This window comes from Xyrauchen texanus, chromosome 29 (genome assembly GCF_025860055.1).
Source record: "Xyrauchen texanus isolate HMW12.3.18 chromosome 29, RBS_HiC_50CHRs, whole genome shotgun sequence".
In the NCBI taxonomy this organism is placed as follows: Eukaryota; Metazoa; Chordata; class Actinopteri; order Cypriniformes; family Catostomidae; genus Xyrauchen; species Xyrauchen texanus.
In genome coordinates this window covers 102,783-125,439 of record NC_068304.1, presented here as the reverse complement: position 1 = coordinate 125,439, position 22,657 = coordinate 102,783, and the positions used below count along the sequence as shown (strand labels likewise).

At 38.3% G+C, this 22,657-nt stretch overlaps 1 protein-coding gene across 2 annotated transcripts in view; it reads right to left on the bottom strand.

Annotated features, from left to right (window-relative positions):
* Positions 1 to 22,657, bottom strand: part of tcf25 (transcription factor 25 (basic helix-loop-helix)) — a 45,645-nt gene continuing 22,988 nt past the window's right edge. Inside the window, exons 10-18 of one of the 2 annotated variants that reach the window (XM_052097696.1) lie at positions 8,356 to 8,448; positions 8,022 to 8,127; positions 6,851 to 7,010; positions 5,563 to 5,650; positions 3,736 to 3,894; positions 3,371 to 3,461; positions 2,890 to 2,969; positions 1,937 to 2,008; positions 1 to 930 (exon numbers count right to left, since the gene is read on the bottom strand). In XM_052097696.1, coding sequence (XP_051953656.1) covers positions 885 to 930; positions 1,937 to 2,008; positions 2,890 to 2,969; positions 3,371 to 3,461; positions 3,736 to 3,894; positions 5,563 to 5,650; positions 6,851 to 7,010; positions 8,022 to 8,127; positions 8,356 to 8,448 — 895 coding nt within the window. In that variant the 3' untranslated portion in view covers positions 1 to 884. Of the gene's footprint in view, positions 931 to 1,936; positions 2,013 to 2,889; positions 2,970 to 3,370; positions 3,462 to 3,735; positions 3,895 to 5,562; positions 5,651 to 6,850; positions 7,011 to 8,021; positions 8,128 to 8,355; positions 8,449 to 22,657 lie in introns of both variants that reach the window. The other variant, XM_052097695.1, reaches the window with a different exon arrangement.

The following is a 22,657-nucleotide window of genomic DNA, read 5'->3' as shown; positions in this document are numbered from 1 at the left end:
AGTCTGTGTATTAATAGCCCTCATGTTCTCTAGTCGAGTATTGTTTTGGTGTAATGTTTTGTTGGCACTGAATAATAAACTGCATCTAACTAACAAGATCAAACCAACTCTTATCTCCAATAGAGAACTGTAGTCCTTTATTGTTAAATAAATGATGGGACATTTTTCTATGTGGACCAGTGATCATCTTAGGATGTTATGCATCAGGATTCTTACCAGAAAAAACCTTTAAAGGTGCACTCACTAATTCTAATCCAATACACTTTTTGTGCTTCCAAAGGTGCAAAGAAGGGAGAGGTGTGTTTGTTTTGGCAGTTAAGTTAGAATATCAATAGTGCTTCACAGGAATCACTGAGTGCATATTTAACATACAACATGTGTAGCACATCCAGTCTGGCAGGATATATTATCACTCAAAACCCTCAACCCAAAGCTAGCAGTGCTGATTAATTTTAACTAATTAATATTAATTAATGTAACTCAAGTTAAATGTTCCAGAATGAAAATCTAAGTAATGTTCACTGTTCTCATGTTCACTGACTGTTGTGGTGTACTAAACAATACATCTCAACTAAACAATACATCTCAACAAAGACTGTAAAGACACTTGAGCCCCACTTCAAGTGTGAATCTGTCAGCATTATAAGAACATACCGAATCAGATGACATTTATTTCCAAGAAACTTAAAATTTTTTGGAATATGTAGGATTTAAAGTAACTTTTAATCTTAAGAAGATCATTAACAGATGATTCATTCATCCTAATGTTTGTCAGTCCCACTCTTCCTCATCTCTGTCGGGATTGTCCTCCCACTGCGGTTCTTGAAACTGGATATTCGCCAGCATGTCTCGCATGGCCACCATCAGTCGATTCACTTCCTGGTTCAACTCTCGGCCAGCACGGGCCACTTCCTGTCCATCTTCAGGCCTCTAAATGAAAGAAAACATCAAAAAGGCTGTTCAAAACATATTTGGGCCTCTTAAGATCATTCTGACGCTACGTAAGACTTCACAACTCCTCTGCACTGATGTGGCGAAGAAGGACAGCTTCCTGTAGTACAGTGAACTTCCTGAACTGGGAGCCACACAATCTGCTCTGCATGTCCAAAGTACATTCTTTGGTATCACATTAATAGTAAATACACATATATTTCTGCAGAACCCACTCAATTGGCTTTCTCATGCTTTCTGACATACAGTCGGATCACATGCGTCTGTCTGCGTGTCTTGAGGTGAATGCTGCTGCATGTATGAACTGCGTTATTTTCTAATTCTTGGTCAAAATGCCATCTGCTTGATGCCTAATAACGTAAACACCAACATTAATGTAACCAACATTAACTTGAGTCTGATGGGAGAAAAACTGTGATACATCAAAATATTGGACCTATGCGATGTGGAAATACAGCCTAAAATACAACACTGACAAAAAAACAAAACAAAAAACAGACAAGGAGTTGCTGCTTTGTAGTTAGTAAGTCCAACAAAACCCAATATGAACTAAGTTACACTAAAGCAAAAACAATGTACAACCCAAATTCTGGCGGCATCAAATCAGGATTAATGCATTACAGTTAATAATCACACAGTATGTCAATAATTTAAGTAGTTTTAATATGCACTAGATTACTTTAAATGTTTTGTTCCAATTTCTCAATCTCAATGCTACAAACATTCATTCACTTGGTTGATCATTTTTATATAAACAATTTTAAATTTTAACGTAACTAGAAATTATTTCTGGTGCCATGGACAAAAATAGAAGAAAAGTGATAATTTGTATATATAAAAAGCAACTTTTACATTCTGACAGTTTGAATAGTATTATAATGCACAACATCTAAAACCAAAAGCGGTTCTCTGTGAGGTTTTTTTTTTTTTTTTTTTTCCTCTCATTGGAAGGAATTTCTTTGCCTACAGAGACACATCTACTCACCTGCAGGTTGAAGTTTGGCAGCAGTGAACGAAAAAACAGAGACAGTGTGCTTTCACTTCCCACTCCGGCATTCTGCCTGAAACACATGAACTCTTGACTCTTCAAAAACCATGGCAAATATTGGTCAAATTTGTACTGATTTACTGGTGAGAAAAGGCTGTTTGATTCATATCATGTTAAGAAAAGACAGAGCTTTAGCTTAATTTTGGGGTTGGTTAAATGCAGTGACCGTTCGGCCCTGAAACCTCTACAGTCCACCTCAGCAAGGACATGAGCATGTGTATTTATTTATTTGTATTTTCTCCCCAATTTGGAATGCCCAATGCACTCTAAGTCCTCGTGGTGGCATAGTGACTTAACTCAATCTGAGACCGTCAGTCCGCGCAACTTATCACATGGCTTGTTGAGCACGTTACCACGGAGACATATAACATGTGGAGGTTTCACGCTATTCTCCACGGCATCCAGGCACAACAATGTGCACCACAGAGAGCGAAAACCACATTATAGTGACCACAAAGAGGTTAACCCAACGTGACTCTACCCACCCTAACAGCTGGGCCAATTGGTTGCTTAGGAGACCTGACTGGAGTCCCTCAGCATGCCCTGGATTTGAACTTGCGAATCCAGGTGTGGTAGTCAGAGTCTTTACTTGCTGAGCTACCCAGGCCCCCAAGCACGTGTATTTTTGAGAACTAAACTTCTCCTGAGTTTCTGTGTTGATTTGAAACACCTCGTTAAAAACCCTCAATTTAGTCTTTCACTTTGTGAAGTTTATCCTTCAAACTACATTTCCCTTGTCCTCATCATATTTTTCAAATAGGTTAATAATTCACCCAACTTACATTCAATCAGGCGAGAGTCAACTACACAACAACGTCAGATTTAAACTGATTTTAATGAATCATTAAACTGATGAAAGTAGAGAGGTTAACAGTGTAACGGAGCACTACCTTTCTGGTCTGCTATATGACGCAATAGAGTCCAGAGGAGGCAGCGGGTCAAAAGCCATTCCTGGTTGTGTTGTCACTTCCTGTAAGAGAGGAACCTTGAGAAACTAACAAACAAGGCATGAACAAATCCATTCAGCCTCAGACGTTTCTAAAGATCATTAAATCATTGAACTTGAAAAAGAGAGAACAACACTGACATTGACATTGTTCAGTGCATGAGGAAGTGTGTACACACAGATGATTTTATTTTCAATAGTGACTGATTTCAAATGACAATAAAATAAATCAGTTCATCTTCCAGTAGTTTTGTGACTTCTGACATGTGAAAACTTATCCAATTTGAGTACATATTAGACCTTAACCTCCAGAATGTTTTTTTTATGAATTTGTTTTAATTGATTTATTATGTATTAAAAACAGGAGCCTTGTATTGTGATATAATATTCAATAGTGGCTGTGTGAAGTGAGGTGTGTGTCTCACCAGAGGAAGTGTCGCTGTGGCCTCTTTAATCTCCGACATCAGCACATGTCTGTGAATGTTTCTGGGAGCGCTCTGATATCTCTGCTTCCTCCTGTCCAGAAGAGATCCACATGTTCACACATGAACCCAAAACACAGAGAGATGTGCACAGACAGCAGAAACAGGCCACGATACACACTGAGATGTGACACAACTGCAGCCATGAGGTCATGATTACACTGTACCAGTCAATTTTTTGTATTTCATCATGGGATAAAAGTCCAGAGGGTGTGTAAATCGATGACCTGCAGAAGGTGCGACTCAATTGTAGAAGTGTTAATGGCTGAATCAACGCACATACACATCAGTAAACAAGCGTTACTTACTTGTTTTGACAATCCTCCACATAGGGGTCATGCGTGTCAACTCTCTTCAGCACTGTCCTGACGTTCTCCTCCAGCCACAGCATGAGTCCAGACTCTTTCCACAGTGTGTGAGAGCGGCCCACATACAGACACAACAACTGTGACAGAGCAGGAGGCTGCCTGAGAGCACACACAAATACACCACTAATCAGATCAATCAAATCTCTCAGTTTCACTGGTTTAACTTCCTGAGACCCGAGTGTGACTGCCGAGACCATTTTGAATTTCCCTTTTTGATATGTAACTAGTAGAACCTAATAAACATGCAACAATAATAGTACATTTCTAGAGCAAATAGTTTTCCTAAAAATGTATGTCCATATATGTGGACAAACTTCATCTGCAACTTCAAACTGAACTTTTGACCAGAACTTTGGAGTGAATTCGCTTAGCTACATAGAAAGCTACGGATGTTCCCTTGCTCCAAGGACTTAACCACCTTATTTTCATCCTAACCCTGTATACAGCCTCTGAAAGCAAAATTTTCCAGCTTTTGGATACATCCATTGAATCACATTGTGAAAACACAAATTTCTTCAGTAACTAAGGCTTATTGTCCTTGCAGGAGGTCATCTTGTTTAACAGTGGCTTCATGATAAATCACTGAAATAAAAAAACTTGCATATTGGACAAAACTAGAGCTGTTACCCCTGACTCAAACAGGTTTCAATGTAAAAACTCAATGAGGTTTTTTACCAGATGTAGTTTTGTTGGCATTTCTCCCAAATACAAACTCTGCTGTGATGGGGACAAGTTGTTTTGTCACATAACTCGGTGAGTCGAAACTTTAACCCTTTACTGACAACTTAAGAGTCTTCTGAACTGAGATCAGTCAGTTTAAATTAATTTAAATAATGTGTTGCATATAGTGAAGACAAAACAATATGTACACGCATGTGTACACAGGGTTGCATGAGGTTAAAAACAGAATGCAATATTGTAATTTGAATTTAAGTACATATAAAAATAATAAAGAAAAATTTTACAAAAATTGTATGGATCGTGGCAGTAAAGCACACATTTCCCAGCACGCTTGAACTTCGTTTTTAAAATGGAGCCAAACAACATGAAACAGCTCGCAAGATGGAATCCTTGAACTGAAGTTCCAGTTTACAGGTGATCAGATCACAGGTGTTTAGTGGTAAATACAGGTGTAAACGTTATCCACAGGGTTTTAAGATCGGATTGGTGGTGGTCAAAAACACATTTGACAATATCACACTTGAAGTATCAACGCTTATCTGTCCAGAAGCATACCAGACAGCAGTGAAGTGCTGCCCACTCACCCTTCAATCAAACACTGTCTTAAAACAAGGGTTTTAAACTTTGCCAGTTAAATGCGGCTTTAAAAGGAAATTAGTGCATATATTTACATGCACAATCAGGGATCTTCTTCAGTGTGTCTGAAATCATCATGCAGTGACACACATCTGAAACTCAGTTAATACAGGTGTAAAAAGGGCTGAAGCAGTGATCAGCTCTTGCACATTTTGTTGTTGTGTTGGACTAATGAACTAATTAAATTCTGTTAAATTTCTTTGAATGGCAATTCAATAAAAACCTCTTCCTGTCAATGCAATTCAACATCCTGTGCACAGTTCAACTCTATATACAACTCACGAAACTGAATAAAGTCAATCCTTATATTCAGACTTGTGTCCAACCCTGGTGTGTGTGTGTACAGGTTTCACTATATTTGTGAGTGACAAATATTTGAAAATGTCCTCACTAATACAGTGAAACAAACCTGTGTGTGCGTGTCTGTAAGGGAGAGATGGAAAGAATTACCCAATTTGGCTTTTGGGCCCAAAGAAGGCGTGAGAGGACACTGCTGCATCAGGCTGCACAGTACACAAGTCCAACAGCGGCATCAGTGCTGCGAAACACATCCACACACAAACTCACATACTGTACACTTCAAATATACAGAAATATGTAGCCTAAAGCAGGACTTAATGGCTGGGCATATGACAATATGTATCGTGGCGAAGATACAAAATGTCAATCAATAAAGATTTTGTACATATACATATACATATACATATATATATATATATATATATATATATATATATATATACATATATATACATATATATATATATATATATACATATATATATATATATATATATATTTTTTTTTTTTGCTAAACGTGTTTATATTTATTTTGTACTTATTTTCTGCAAGAAGTGTTTATTTTCGTTTCATTATTTTTTACTTATGTATCATTCACCATGCTGCATTGCTTTGGGAAGAGTTTCTTGAGGAAAGTTTATAATAATATTGGTCCTCAACATATTAAACTGAAATGTTGCAAAATGTTTTTAGCGTTATGGTAAAAATTATTTAAATACAAGCTCTAAATAAAGAGGAAATATTTGAAAGTATTTAATTCACTGACAGAATTACAAAATAGAATTTACAATATTGATTTTTTTTAAATACATAAGCCAATTTTTCTTGATTTTCCCCCAAAATGTACTATATCATGAGATATATATATATATATATATATATATATATATATATATATATTTATTTATCATGATATAAAATTAAACATATCATGATATAAGATTTTGGTCATATCGCCCACCTCTAGCAGAACTCAAACACTAATCCGATGGAGCTCACACTAATCCGACGGAGCTCACAAATATTTATTTATTATAAATATTTATAATTTAAAACATATATCTTGAGGAATCATGTTTTTAATCTTCCTTGAGAAAATCCTTTATCTTTTGAGATATAATTGCTTATTGTACTATAAAAACACTACAAGAACTCAAAAATTCCTCCCCTTGGGAAGAATAAAACCCTACCTTGTGAAAAAGTATGATCCATACTATTATACTTGCACAGCAGAACTGAAAATACAACTTGAAACGTGAAACATGACACTTGGCACTAAATAGATAATGTAAAACATTACAAATTAGATCTCCAAATGAAAAACGAAAATTAAATTCAAACCATAACTAAAACAGCACATTCATAGTTTACATTACTATTCCTCCATTACATCTCCTACTGTGAATGTGCCAGAGGATCTGAAAGCTCTGAATCTCACCTCCAGGAAACATGATGAGAGCGTCCTGCAGGAGATCATCAGATTTGTGCTTGAGCTGCTGCTGCTCCTCAGGTGAGACATCCTCCTGCTGGCTCAGCTGATAGTAGGACAGAGCAATGGAAAAGGCAAAGTTGGGCAGCTGGGACAGATTACGATGCACCTGAATCAACACAAAAACACTCCCTGTTATTGATGACTCAAATGTACAATTAGTCACTGTAATTCCGTTTCTTGTTAGGTAGCTATAGATGACGTTATCTAAAAAAAATCACAACTTCTCTGTATTTGGTTTGTAGCCCAAAGGATCTACATTTCCTCACAATATCTCAAGCTGTTCATTTTCAAATATTTAAATGCCAATTTATGAATTTGAACTCAGAGGATATTTCATGAAGATCAGGTGGTAGCTGTAGAGGAGACCAGAGGCAATCAGAACATTATTTACTTACAAATGTACCTGTCATCTTGTAATCAAAGAAACATCTACAGAAGGGTTCATGCAAAGAGTTTCATGACCTTTTAGGTTTTATTAATATCCTATGACTCAGTCGTAGTACTGTTAAAATAGTCCCATTAAAACCAAACTTGGCCATTGAGTTTAAAGTTGAATGTATTTGCAGTGTTTAAATTATTTCTACAAACCTGGGTTAAAATACAGAGACAAATATAAGTGAGACATTTGGAGGTTGACTGCAGTAAGAACACAATCATTCTGAATTTATGTTTGTGAAATGGAAAACGGAAGCATGAAAGATCCCCATGAATCCAGAGCTTCAAACAGAAGACCTCTTCAAATGAATGCACATTAAAATATAAACAAAGACACTTTCACAAACATCTGCTAATATTATGAAACACAGGTGCTCTGTGAAGATCTAAGTGTATGTGTAAGTCCTGTCATCTTTAAAGGCACAGTTCTCTCATTATTTACCCATCATTCAGGTAGATCCAAACCCAAATCACTTTCTGTCTTTCATGGAACACGACAAGAGAATAATGCAGAATGTTAGCCGAAGTCACCATTCACTTCCTTTGTTTTTTGTCCTCCATATAATGAAAGTGAATGCTGATGCAAGATCAGTCTGGGATTTGTGAATTTTCCAAGCAAATCAATAGAGCACATACCAATAAAAACATGAGTGACTATACTATAGTGAGGGTGAGTGTTTACCTCCCATTCCTCATAGAGTCTGATGAGGGTGTTGTACTCGCGACAGCGCAGACACAGGAAGTCAAAGAACAGCAGCATGCACAGAGGATCATCATCTGGATCTAGACTGCAAACAAAATTATGTGCATTATGAATGCAAAACTCTCACAGGTCTAACGTATATGTCAAAACAAAGGCATGCAGGGACATTGTCATGTGTACTCGTTCAATTCACAGAAAGCACAGTGAGACCATTTCAAAAAACTTATTTTGTATTTCTTTTGGACATTAAGTACTTTTGACATAATGTCCTTTGTATATTTACTATTCTGAAAGCGATGTGTGCATGTGGTACCTCAGGATGAGTTTGCAGTACTCCAGAGCCGTGCGGGGACATCCTCTCTTCTCCAGAAACATCACATGCTTGAACAGAGCCAAATAAAACGCCCTAATGATCACACACACACACACACACACACACACACACACACACACACACTAGTTGAATTATTTAATTATTGCAGGTTTGATGACTAAACAGTGTTCTTGCTTTAATCCAGCATTTTCTGCCATCTTAATATTAATAATGCACAAACATTTCCTACCAGTGTGTCAAACACAAAACTGTTTTGTTCTATTTCAAAGGAACTGTGTTCACTTCAAAAAAGACTTGCTGTGCTTCATTATTTTAAAGGGGTCATGACATGCCTTTTTTATAATTTTAATATGTTCTAAATCAAAAGATCAAGAAATGTTATTCCTTGTTTTACACAGATTATTGCATCAATCTTATCCTCTGCTGATCAGAAACCACCACAACAATATCAAACAATTACGGGAGGGATTCACATCGATCTCAAGCCCTCGCCGCTTGAGAACAAACATAACAACAACAAACAATTGCAGTAAGTCATGGCATCCGCTCATGTTATTGCTTCCTGCATTAAAAATAATATGCCACCACGGATGGCTGCCTCGGAATGGAGCTCTCCAGTTCTTTTGCCATTTTGTTTGTTTGTCCTGTGTTCTGTGCTGCCAAGCATCCATCTAGCACAGGGGTGCCCAATACGTTGATCGCGATCTACCAGTCGATCGCAAAGGCAATGCTGGTAGATCGCACAAAATTTAAATGTACTTTCGATACATTTTAATAAAAATAAATATAATGTCTTTCCTTCTTTTAGTTTCTGTCTGACTTGCACTTGACGAGTAAATATTGACCAGGCGAGGTTTTGTTTATTCCAAGACTTCTGAGAACAGAGCGCGAAATTGCTATGCTACTGCCCGGATTAGGCAAAACTGTCTGATTCCATTCAGTGCAAGTCATCAGAATAAGGTAAATGCCCTGGCTATTGTAATCTACTGTGCTGTAGGTGTTTTGGGTTTAGTTTTAAAACTGAATGATATCAACATTGAACATTATTATACATTTTGTTTATTAATTAGAAGATGAATTCCATGTAGGGATACATGCAGTAGTCCCAACAAGCATTTTCTTATTTTAAATGAAACTGTGTTTTTTTTAGTTGGTAGATCTTATTGAATTGATCATTTAAAAGTAGATCATCACACAAAAAAGTGTGGGCACCCCTGATCTAGCAAATCTCTGCTCTCTACCTAACAAAACTGAAAAATTACTTCTCTCCACCCACAAAAACAAGGACTTAATAAATTCTGCTGCTCAGTGCTTCATGGAAGCCTGACTGAGTGGATCCATTCTGGATAGGGCATTACATCTACCGGGCTTCCAGCTGTTCAGAGCATATAGCATCGTGGCGTTAATGGGGAAAACGAGAGGTGGAATGTGTTTTTACATCAACGAATGTTGGTGTACAGAAGTAACAACGCTGAAGAAGATGTGCTGTCCTAATTTAGAGGCGCTCTTCATTAACTGTACACCTATTCACTGTAGGAGTTTCCTCGTGTATTCTTGTGAGTGTTTATATTCCTTCACAAGCGTGTGACGCAGCACTGCAACAGCTGGCTGATCAGATCACAGACACAGAGCAACAACACCCGGACTCACTTTTTATTATTCTTGGAGATTTTAACAAGGCAAATCTCACACGTTGACTGCCCAAATAAAGACAGCACATTACATGCCCCACCAGAGACAGCAATACACTGGATCACTGCTACACAACAATAAAGGATGCATATCGCCCTGTCCCCAGAGCAGCTTTGTGACTCTTATCACTGTCTGGTTCATCATCATTCTGATCTACAGGCAGAAACTAAAATCAGCTAAACCTGTAGTGAAGACTATAAAAAGATGGACCAATGAAGCAGAGCTGGAACTACAAGCCTGTTTAGCCTGCACTGATTTCAGTGTTTTTGAGGCTGCTGGCCTCATTTTTCGATAACAATTCGATTATAAAACGATTCTCGATGGATCATGATGCATCTTGTCCTTCAATATCTTTCCTTTTCAGTTTCTTCACAATTTATTTTTACTCTCCATTTTTTCCATTTCAGCCTTTTATTTAACAGCCGTTTTAAAAATCAGAACATGTCACATTACATAAACTGGCCTTTTACATTCAGTACGAGCTGTGAACAAAACATGGAACATCTACAAGATTAAATAAATGGTTCTATAGTTTAAAAGATTCTCAGTTTTTAAGTTTCTTTCTTTATAAAAAAATTCTTAAAATCACACACAAAAAAAAATATTGGTTCTCCTCAAAACACACTGGATACTATTACTTAAACAAAAATAATAATATTATCATTTTAAGCATTGCAAATAACTTAATTATTATTTAAAATCAATCTATGCAATGCTATTAATTTTAATATAAATTTTGCTGGTCCAGGATGAGAGATATATCTGCTTCGATGAGAGTGCAGCTGTCAACTTCTCCTCTCCACACCTGCATAGGTCATAGCAAAGCGGTTTAAATAGTGCAGATGTTGCTTCAGAAATTAATCAAGCATCCCTATTGCACTGTTCTATTGGTTTGCTCTGCGAGTAGAAGATAAAACCTTTATCATCAGGTGTGTGCACTGTCCTGACAAACGAGCAAGGCTGGACTGGTAATCTGGCATACCGGGCATTTTCCCGGTGGTCTGACGCACTTTGGGGCTGATCAGGAGAGGACTGGCCATCGGTAGAATCGAGCAGGTCGGTGATACAGTTCTACTCAGCAGTCATTTAATCTGTCCTCTGCTCTTCTATAACTGTCTTGTTAGATTCAGCTACCAAATCAGACATCAAAAGATATCAAAGGATAGTTCAGACTACTGAGAGAATTATTGGTGCTCCCCTACCCACCCTGCCAGAACTGTACACATCTAAAGTAACGAATAGTGCAGGTGAAATCACTCTTGACCCTGCTGGCTCAGCACACTTTCTTTTTGAACTGTTGTCCTCTGGCTAGCGCTACAAAGCACTGAGCATATCCTACCTCTTCTTCAATACATTACATCACCTGCACATAACTGTACATCTGTAAATAAAATATTCAAACAACATTATTGTTGTATTGTATATTTATCTTTTTATTTATCCATTATATCTTATTTTAAATTTTTATGTCACAATATGTAAATAAGTTTAAATGTATATGGTTGCATTCTCTACGCACTGGAAGCTTCTGTCACCATGACAAAATCCTTCCTTGTGTAAGCATACTAGGCAATAAAGCTCATACTGATTCTGATTGCATGCCACATGTTTACTACAGATTCTTCCATCAGCAGTGAGGGATATGTGATAACTGTAAGGAATTAGTCAGGCTGATGGAGAAGGTTAATGAGTTAGAGGCATGCATCCGAACATTGGTGAGGTCAGTGAGAAAGAGAAGCCAGTATATACTGTGGCACTAACAATGTCCATCTTCGCCAGTCGGAGATCACCAGAGATAATGTTTTTTTTTCCTCTCCCCTTTTCTCCCAAATTCCCAATGCGCTCTAAGTCCTCGTGGTGGTGTAGTAACTCCACCTCAATCCGGGTGGCGGAGGACAAATGTCAGAGACAGTCAACCCACGCATCTTATCATCATGCGCACCACCGAGATCATACCACATTATAGCAACCACGAGGAGGTTACCCCATGTGACCCTATCCTCTAATTCGAACATCTGCTAGCTGCCTTGAGACATCACACAGGTCACATAAAATACAACACTGTATAACCTAGATATCACAGAGACGGTGCCGGTTCCCCGAACTAAACACAAACCGCTCACTAAATCATTAAAAAATATATATATATTAAAAGGTTCAGTATGTAAGATTTAGAAACCCTTGTTAGTAATGATACCTGTGGCCGTTAAGTGAACTGCAGCCAGCTACCTGTTTTTCATGCTCGTGCAAGCGAGCGAGCATCGGCCAAAACAATTACGTAATGTACAAAGAGATTGAATGTGATTCACTGGCATCATGCTGACAGATGAGGTAGCATAATTAAAATTATACAGTTATGATTGTTTTACTACAAACTTTGAGACTAAATTAAAACTACTTATCAGCTAACATAGTATACAGATACACATACAGCAACATTCTACCGAAATATACCAGACATATTACTGTTGAACTGCACTGTTATGTTGCACTATTGTATGTTTTATATGTCATCTGTTGTACTACGATCAAGAAACCAGCGTATTTGCTTAAAATTATCCTGTATACCTGACGTTCAGTATAAAGAGAAGATCGTTATGAAGCAAGGTAGCTTGCAATTCGTCAGCATTAGCAGGCAAGATCAAGTTAGATAAATTACACAGATCAATCCTTATGGCACTATATTTCACATGCTTTGCAGTTATGTAAGCTTACCTATCCAATAAGAACACCAATTCAGGGTCGGATTTGATCCCCAAAACTGAACGAAGGCCCCTCCAGGAATTAAAAATCCCTGCTGATGTTCACTCTAGTTTTCACTCGACCATGATCACGTTCCCGCTTAGCCAGACGGGATTCAGTAGAAACATTTTTTATTTACATTTTTTGGCTTACTCTGAGTTTGTGTAGGAGTCGGTGTGGTGCTGGGAGGCAGACGCTTGCTGGATTCGATCTCTAAGATAACATTACCTAGTGTTGCAGACTGTCTGTTGTCACTGTTGAATATCAGAAGAGAAGCTATTACTGAGGCAAGGCTCTCGTGAGCACGCATAAAAGGTCACATCCTTTGAATTTTTCCGGCAAAACTGAACTAAGTCTTTTGAACTAATAACGCTTAATGTGACACCATCAGATATAAATTAATATTTTGCACTTGCTACAGTATATAGATTATAGGGCCGTATTCTGATTTCCTTGGTTAATTTGCAAAGTTTCTATCCGATCTATTTAAGATGGGCAATATATAGAATATTAACGATATAATTGAGATAATTTTGTAAATTTTGTAAAATTGACCAATATCGGGAATATCGCAATGATTTTAATATGCTTTCATTTGGCCATCAAGTTTCATAAAGAGCGTATCAGTAGACTAATTAATCAAAATAACATCAACATGGCGAGTTGGTCGTATGTGATTATTAATCCACAAATGGCTGAGATTTAAAGACAGATAAACATGGTCTGTATTTGATTCAGAACAAACCAGTGATGCAATGATCTGTGTGCATGCACATGGCGGCGCTCTCAGATCAGTTCACGTGCATTGTGAAATCAGATTAAAGCAGGTTCAAGCATTCGTGCTATTCCAAACATTAGTAAAAGTTACAAGTTATTTTACAAATCTACAAAAACAGCACAGAATATAGAACACTGTCAACTGAAACACTAAAAAAAACTGTCAAATACATATTATCTTTGTGGTATCAAAATAAAAGCCCCCAGGTGAAGATTAAGTAAACAGGAAAGAAATATTACAATGCTAATATATTATAATGCCAATCTAATAATCAGAATAATAATGAAAATTCAGCATTTATAATAATAATCAACCTGTGATTACCATGTCCCACAGTAATAATTTAGTATTATGTAATGTTAAACTGGGGTTTCAAAAATAAGTCAGTGAAGAAGCTTTACACAGTTAAAACATTTGAAGATAAATAATGCTTTTTATTAAGCTACTATGCATCATTGTGTATGAAATATAAAGTTCATATCAATTAAAATGATTGAATTTCATTCTCCCTTGTGTTTATTTAATGAAAAACGAATTATTAGATTATTATTTAATGTCTTTAAAATATTTAATCTACTTGGCTACAATGGCTGTTTGGATGAAATGATGGTACCTCTAATAAAAAAAAACACACCACTTTTGAGCTATTTTAGAGCAAATACATAAATATCATGATGTACTGTATATTGAATATCATCAATAGGCTGAAAAATAGAGAGATATAATTTTCTTTAAAGACATTTCGCCCAGCCCTAGATCTAGTAGTTTCTGTGGATAGATCTTTAATTATTGGTGACTTCAACATTCACATAGATCATGAAAATGGCACATTGGGATTAACATTTAGCGATATTCTCAACTCTCTTTGAGTCAGACAAAATGTGACAGGACCGACTCATCGCCATAATCATATGATGGATTTATTTCTGTCATACAGAGTTGATGTTGATACTATAGAAATTCTGCCACAGAGCAATGATATCTCAGATCATTACATCGTCTCTTGTATGCGGCAATAAGATAATGTTACTAAATCTACACCACACTATCATTCAGGTAGAACTATTCTTTCAACCACTAAAGCTGGCTTCACTAATAATCTTCCAAATTTATTTCATATACTCAGTAAGCAAAAAGTCTAGAAGAACTTAATGTAATCACAGAATATATATACACATTACACACACACACACACACACACATACACATATGTATATGTGTATATATACACACACACATACATACATATATATATATACATATACACACACACACACGTGTGTGTGTGTGTGTGTATATGTATGTGTGTGTGTGTGTGTGTGTGTGTGTGTGTATATGTATGTGTGTATATATACACACATTATAAACACAGACACACACACATATATATATATATACATATGTATATATGTGTGTGTGTGTGTGTTTATAATGTGTATATATACACACATACATATACACACACACACACACACACACACACACACACACACACACACACACACACATATATATATACACACACACACTCACCTAAAGGATTATTAGGAACACCATACTAACACGGTGTTTCACCCCTTTTCGCCTTCAGAACTGCCTTAATTCTACGTGGCATTGATTCAACAAGGTGCTGAAAGCATTCTTTAGAAATGTTGGCCCATATTGATAGGATAGCATCTTGCAGTTGATGGAGATTTGTGGGATGCACATCCAGGGCACGAAGCTCCCGTTCCACCACATCCCAAAGATGCTCAATTGGGTTGAGATCTGGTGACTGTGGGGGCCATTTTAGTACAGTGAACTCATTGTCATGTTCAAGAAACCAATTTGAAATGATTAGAGCTTTGTGACATGGTGCATTATCCTGCTGGAAGTAGCCATCAGAGGATGGGTACATGGTGGCCATAAAGGGATGGACATGGTCAGAAACAATGCTCAGGTAGGCCGTGGCATTTAAACGATGCCCAATTGGCACTAAGGGTCCTAAAGTGTGCCAAGAAAACATCCCCCACACCATTACACCACCACCACCAGCCTGCACTGTGGTAACAAGGCATGGATCCATGTTCTCATTCTGTTTACGCCAAATTCTGACTCTACCATCTGAATGTCTCAACAGAAATCGAGACTCATCAGACCAGGCAACATTTTTCCAGTCTTCAACTGTCCAATTTTGGTGAGCTCTTGCAAATTGTAGCCTCTTTTTCCTATTTGTAGTGGAGATGAGTGGTACCCGGTGGGGTCTTCTGCTGTTGTAGCCCATCCGCCTCAAGGTTGTGCGTGTTGTGGCTTCACAAATGCTTTGCTGCATACCTCGGTTGTAACGAGTGGTTATTTCAGGCAATGTTGCTCTTCTATCAGCTTGAATCAGTCGGCCCATTCTCCTCTGACCTCTAGCATCAACAAGGCATTTTCGCCCACAGGACTGCCGCATTCTGGATGTTTTCCCCTTTTCACACCATTCTTTGTAAACCCTAGAAATGGTTGTGCGTGAAAATCCTAGTAACGGAGCAGATTGTGAAATACTCAGACCGGCCCGTCTGGCACCAACAATCATGCCACGCTCAAAATTGCTTAAATCACCTTTCTTTCCCATTCTGACATTCAGTTTGGAGTTCAGGAGATTGTCTTGACCAGGACCACACCCCTAAATGCACTGAAGCAACTGCCATGTAATTGGTTGATTAGATAATTGCATTAATGAGAAATTGAACAGGTGTTCCTAATAATCCTTTAGGTGAGTATGTGTGTGTGTGTGTGTAATATATATATTATACATATGTGTGTATATATATATTATATATATGTGTAATATATATATATATATATATATATATATATATACACACACACACACATATACATATATACACACACACATATACATACATGGAAGTATATATATATATATATATATATATATATATATATATATATATATATATATATATATATATATATATATATATACACACACACACACACACACACACACACACACATATGTGTGGCTCTGACCGCAGAGAAGGACAGTTTTGGAGTTTGTGCTTTTTTACATTTTTCGCTCCCGCATTATATGAACTGAAGGATGAAATAAAAGATATATCGCCGATCTGTGATTCTATCAGACACTCGAGCTGCAGCTCTCCTCTCGTCTCGCGTGTCATCAATTTAGTTTTATGTGATCTCATGTTGAAAATGTTATGAAGTCATATAACAGTAGAAGTACTCCTTTTTATTTTAATAATATAATTGTTGTAGAATAAAAGGAGATACCATGTTGACATATTTGTTTATAATGTGGTATATTTGACATTTTGAAAGGATAAAAATAACCCTGAAAATATTAACCCATTTTTTATATAAAATTAACCCAGGGTTTTTGTAAAAATGTAACCATTCTTTGAGTTGAAAAACAACCCATTTGCTTAAGTTAACGCAAATAAATGAGCAGAAATCGTGAAAGATTTCTCAGTGCTCAATAAAAAAGTTTCCATGATGAAATTGTAATATTTACTCAATCATATTGTGGCTTGTATAATGGTGATAAATATTCATATGCATCCTGAAAGCCTCATTCCAAAATGGATTATATTCATTATTTTCCTCAAAATTCTACAAACGACACCCCATAATGACAACTCGAAAGAAGTTTGTTTGAAATCTTTGCAAATCTGTTAAAAAAAAAAAGAAAAAAAAAATGTACATAATATTCACAGCCTTTGCCATGACACTCAAAATTGAGCTCAGGTGCATCCTGTTTCCACTGATCATCCTTGAGATGTTTCTACAACTTGGAGTCTACCTGTGGTAAATTCAGTTGATTGGACAAGATTTGGAAAGGCACACACCTGTCTATACAAGCTTCCACAGTTAACAGTGCATGAGCACAAACAGAGCTATAAAGACGAAGGAATTGTCTGCAGACCTCCGAGACAGGATTGTATCGTGGCACAAATCTGGGGCAGGGTACAGAAACATTTCTGCAGCATTGAAGGTCCCATTGAGCACAGTCGCCGCCATCATCCGTAAATGGAAGTTTGGAACCACCGGAACTCTTTCTAGAGCTGGCCGCCCGGCCAAACTGAGCGATCGAGGAAGAAGTGCCTTAGTCAGGGAGGTGACCAAGAACCTGATGGTCATTCTGACAGAGCTCCAGCATTTCTCTGCGGAGATAGGAGAAACTTCCAGAAGAACAACCATCTCTGCAGCACTCCACCAATCAGGCCTGTATGGTAGAGTGGCCAGATGGAAGCCACTCCTCAGTAAAAAAGGCACACGACAGCTCTTCTGGAGTTTGCAAAAAGGCATTTAAAGGACTCTCAGACCATGAGAAACAAAATTCTCTGGTCTGATGAAACAAAGATTGATCTCTTTGGCTTGAATGCAAGCGTCATGTCTGAAGGAAACCTCATCACCTGGCCAATACCATCCCTACAGTGAAGCATGGTGGTGGCAGCATCATGCTGTGGGGATGTTTTTCAGCGGCAGGAACAGGGAGACTAGTCAGGATCGAGGGAAAGCTGAATGCAGCAATGTACAGAGACACCCTTGATGAAAACCTGCTCCAGAGCGCTCTGGATCTCAGACTGGGGTGAAGGTTCATCTTCCAACAGGACAACAACCCTAAGCACACAGCCAAGATAACAAAGGAGTGGCTACGGGACAACTCCGTGAATGTCCAGAGCCCAGACTTGAACATCTCTGGAGAGATCTGAAAATGGCTGTGCACCGACGCTCCCCATCCAACCTGATGGAGCTTGAGAGGTCCTGCAAAGAAGAATGGGAGAAACTGCCCAAAAATAGGTGTGCTAAGCTTGTAGCATCATACAAAAAAAGACTTAAGGCTGTAATTGGTGCCAAATGTGCTTCAACAAGGTATTGAGCAAAGGCTTTGAATACTTATGTACATGTGATTTTTTTTTTTTTATATTTTTAATAAATTTGCAAAGATTTCAAACAAACTTCTTTCACATTGTCATTATGGGGTATTGTTTGTAGAATTTTGAGGAAAATAATGAATTGAATCAATTTTGGAATAAGGCTGTAACATAACAAAACGTGGAAAAAGTGAAGCTGTGAATAATGTGTGGGATAATGGGTGTATATATATATATATATATATATATATATATATATATATATATATATATATATATATATATATATATATATATATATATATATATATAATGTATATATTTATGTGTGTGTGTGTGTGTGTATGCACTATAAGTATTTATTCTATAAGCAAGCAGCATCCTTCATAAACCTCCTCCAAAGAGACCGATCTCGACACTGCTGGTACCAGTCATCAGCAAGTCCACTCAGCTCTACATCCTCTTGTACCACATCACTCCATCTCTTCTCCAGCCTGTGCTGCGCCCGCTTAGCCCCCTCAATCCGGCCGAAAAAAAACTGTTTAGGCATGCGGTGGCCAGGCATGCGGGCTACATGACCCAGCCAACGCAACCTTGCCTGCCGGAGGAGCTCACCGATGGGACTTTGTCCACATCTTTCAAAGATTTGTGAGCTCCTCACACAATCCAGACTGGTTAAACCCAGGATGGATCTTAGGCAGGCCAGCCTAAATGTTTCTAACCGGCGATGATGTTCCATTGGGGGGGGGGGTCCACGTTTCGCAAGCATAGAGAAGGGAGGGAATGACTGTGGCCGAGAATACCTGAAGCTTTGTGCGGAGCGACAAACCGGGTAGCTTCCACACAGCGTTACGCAACCGATGAAAAGATAATGCCGCTCGAATGATTCGGAGTGAGACGTCTGCTGTCAAAATGGAGCTGGTCATAAGCACACTTCCCAGGTATGGAAAACACTCCACTCTCTTCACAACTGCCCCATCACCAATTGGGAGCTGTGGGGGTGGAGTGTCCGATGGTACATAATACCTAGGAAGGTGCTTAGTTTTGGTTGGGCTGATGGTAAGGCCCCATCTCTTAGTGGCAAGCTCCAGGTTCATCAGCAGCGCCCCCAATTCCTCCTCTGAGTGAGCAGCAATCACCAGATCATCAGCATACATAATGTGGTTGACCAATAGGGAGCCATCCCTTGACCGCACCCGGGCATCGATCAACCTCCCATTATATCTGTACCAGATGGAAATTCCTCCAGTACAGCCAAAGGCTTCATGAACCACGTGGTCGAAATAGATATTAAATAATGTGGGAGCCAGAGGACATCCCTGTCCCACTCCAAGGTGAACAGGGAATGGCTCAGACTCCCGACCACGTAGTTTTACCCGGGCCCGCTCGCCATCATGAAGGTCCTTAATGATCGCGAGCGGCAGGTCTGGGACTCCGAAAGCACGAAGAACAACCCAGAGCCCAGGCCTACTGATGGTATCATAGGCCTTGACCAGGTCAATAAAGCAGAGATGTAGGTCTTGTTGGAATTCCCTACACCTTTGCTGTAGCAGACAGACAGAGAATATGGCATCTGTGCAAGAACGCCCCTTCCTGAAACCACACTGGGGCTCCGCAAGTTTCTCCTCAGCGTGCCTGGCAAGGCGATGTTGAATAATCCTTGCCAGGACCTTTCCTGGCACACTGAGGAGTGAGATGCCCCTATAGTTATTACAATCTGAGCGGTCCTTTCTGTGAGCAGGACCTCACAGAAATGCTCAGCAAATCTGCAAACCTGTTTCTGGGGGTCGGATATTGGATCACCGTTCATTCCTCTAATGATGGTAATAGGTGTGGCGCTGTAAGTAACTTTTTTGATGGAATTAAAGAGCGATTTGTGATCGTGGGCCACTGAGGCAGACTCCATCTCCTCAGCAACTCGCAACCACCAACCATCCTTACAGCGCCTCACGGCTCTCCAAACCTCTGAGCGAAGGCTGCGGTAAGCCTCCTCATTCTCTGACGTGGGATGCTGTAGACGATGAGAGTGGGCCTGTCGATTTTTCTCAGCCAGCCAGGGTTTCTGAGGAGGTCTGGACCATGTGCCCAAAACTGACATTGCAGTTACATGAGCCACAGTCCTAAACCTCGCCCATTTCCCCTCGACATCCAGAGGAGTGGGGGATGATGCCAACCCCAGCTGCAAGCGATGCTGAAATTCTCGCTTGCAACTTTCATCAGCTAGCCTAGACCAGGCCACTATGGGTTTGAAAGGGGTCCTGGGTTTACACCCACTACCGGAGTGGAAGAATGGCAGGCACATCTTACAGATGACAAGTCAATGGTCAGTGGGCAGATCAGCTCCACGGTAGGTCCTGGTGTCAAGGACAATTTTTTATTTAATTTTTTTTTAGTCACAGTTCAAATTACTGATTCAATAGCACATGTAAACACATGCACGGAAATGAAAGCATTTATTTCACCTTATTTCCATGCAAATACATGTTAAGATGTCGAGAATTCAATGATTTAATTACGAATAACAGCATTAAAATTATTATTATTTATACTATATACACTACAATTATTATTGATTATATTATAATAATTTTTATAGCAAGACAAAGCACGCCTTTGCTAAAAATGAATATAAACATAAACTCGCGCTTCAGTTACAAGCCTTCAATCCCAATGTAATTTATGCCAAACGAGAACGAAATTATACAAACTAAATATAGGAGCATATCCTAAAATAATTGTAAGACAATGTTGCCAGCAAAAATGGATCTGGATCAACCGTAAATTCAGTCTATAAGCATTTATAGGCCAACTCCTGCCTAACTCGCAGTGACATTTTTAAGACAAATCCATTGGCTACGAGCAAGAGGTACCATCTAGCGATAATTATGTGTCAGTAGCAGAAGACTAGCCGGTCATCTGACCTCTGAATTCGCACTATTCGTAGGTTATAGTGGCTCGGCGCTTCTTGTGTTAAAGTCTAGATACAAGTTGAAAAATATTTGCAAAAAAAAAAATATATTTTCTGCTGATGACTTATACTGGAATTACTGTAATTTTGCTGCTACATTATCCAGTAAACTAGTTAAAAATAAAATTTTCTTAATAAGCTATACATTTATATTGAAATAATGTGTAGTTAGAAGTTTGTGTTATGTTACATATTAAATAGTACCCCCAATTATTTCCACACAATAATGTAAAAATATTCTAAACTGATTACACAGGTATCGGATCGGCCGATACTGAGATTTCCTAAATCGGAAGAGAAAAAGTGGTATCGTTGCATCCCTAGTGCAAAGCTTTGAATGATATAGCTTTGCAGTACTTAAGTGACCTTCTACTATGCCATATTCCATCACGTTCATTACAAATTGCAAAATTCTAATAGTTCCAAGAATAACAAAATCCACAAAAGGAGGAAGATCCTTTTCCTCTTTGGCAGCTAACCAATGGAATAGTCTCCCTAACACTGTTCGGGATGCAGACACACTCACTCAGTTTAAGTCTAGAGTAAAGACTAATTTACAGTTGAAGCCAGAAGTTTACATACACCTTAGCCAAATACATTTAAACTCAGTTTTTCACAATCCTGACATTTAATCAGTAGAAAACCTTCCCTGTCTTAGGCAAGTTAGGATCACTACTTTATATTAAGAATGTGAAATGTCAGAATAATAGTAGAGAGAATGATTTATTTCAACTTATTTCTTTCATCACATTCCCAGTGGGTCAGAAGTTTACATACACACTTTGTTAATATTTGGTAGCATTGCCTTTAAATTGTTTAACTTGGGTCAAACATTTTGTGTAGCCTTCCACAAGCTTCTCACAATAAGTTGCTGGAATATTGGTCAATTCCTCCAGACAGAACTGGAGTCAGCTTTGTAGGCCTCCATGCTCACACACACTTTTTCAGTTCTACCCACAAATTTTTATCGGATTGAGGTCAGGGCTTTGTGATGACCACTCCAATACCTTGACTTTGTTGTCCTTAAGCCATTTTGCCACATCTTTAGAGGCATGCTTGGGGTCATTGTCCATTTGGAAGACCCATTTGCGAACAAGCTTTATCTTTGTGGCTGATGTCTTGAGATGTTGCTTCAATATATCCACATCCTTTTCCTTCCTCATGCGATGTTGCTTAAATATATCCACATAATTTTCCTTCCTCATGATGCTATCTATTTTG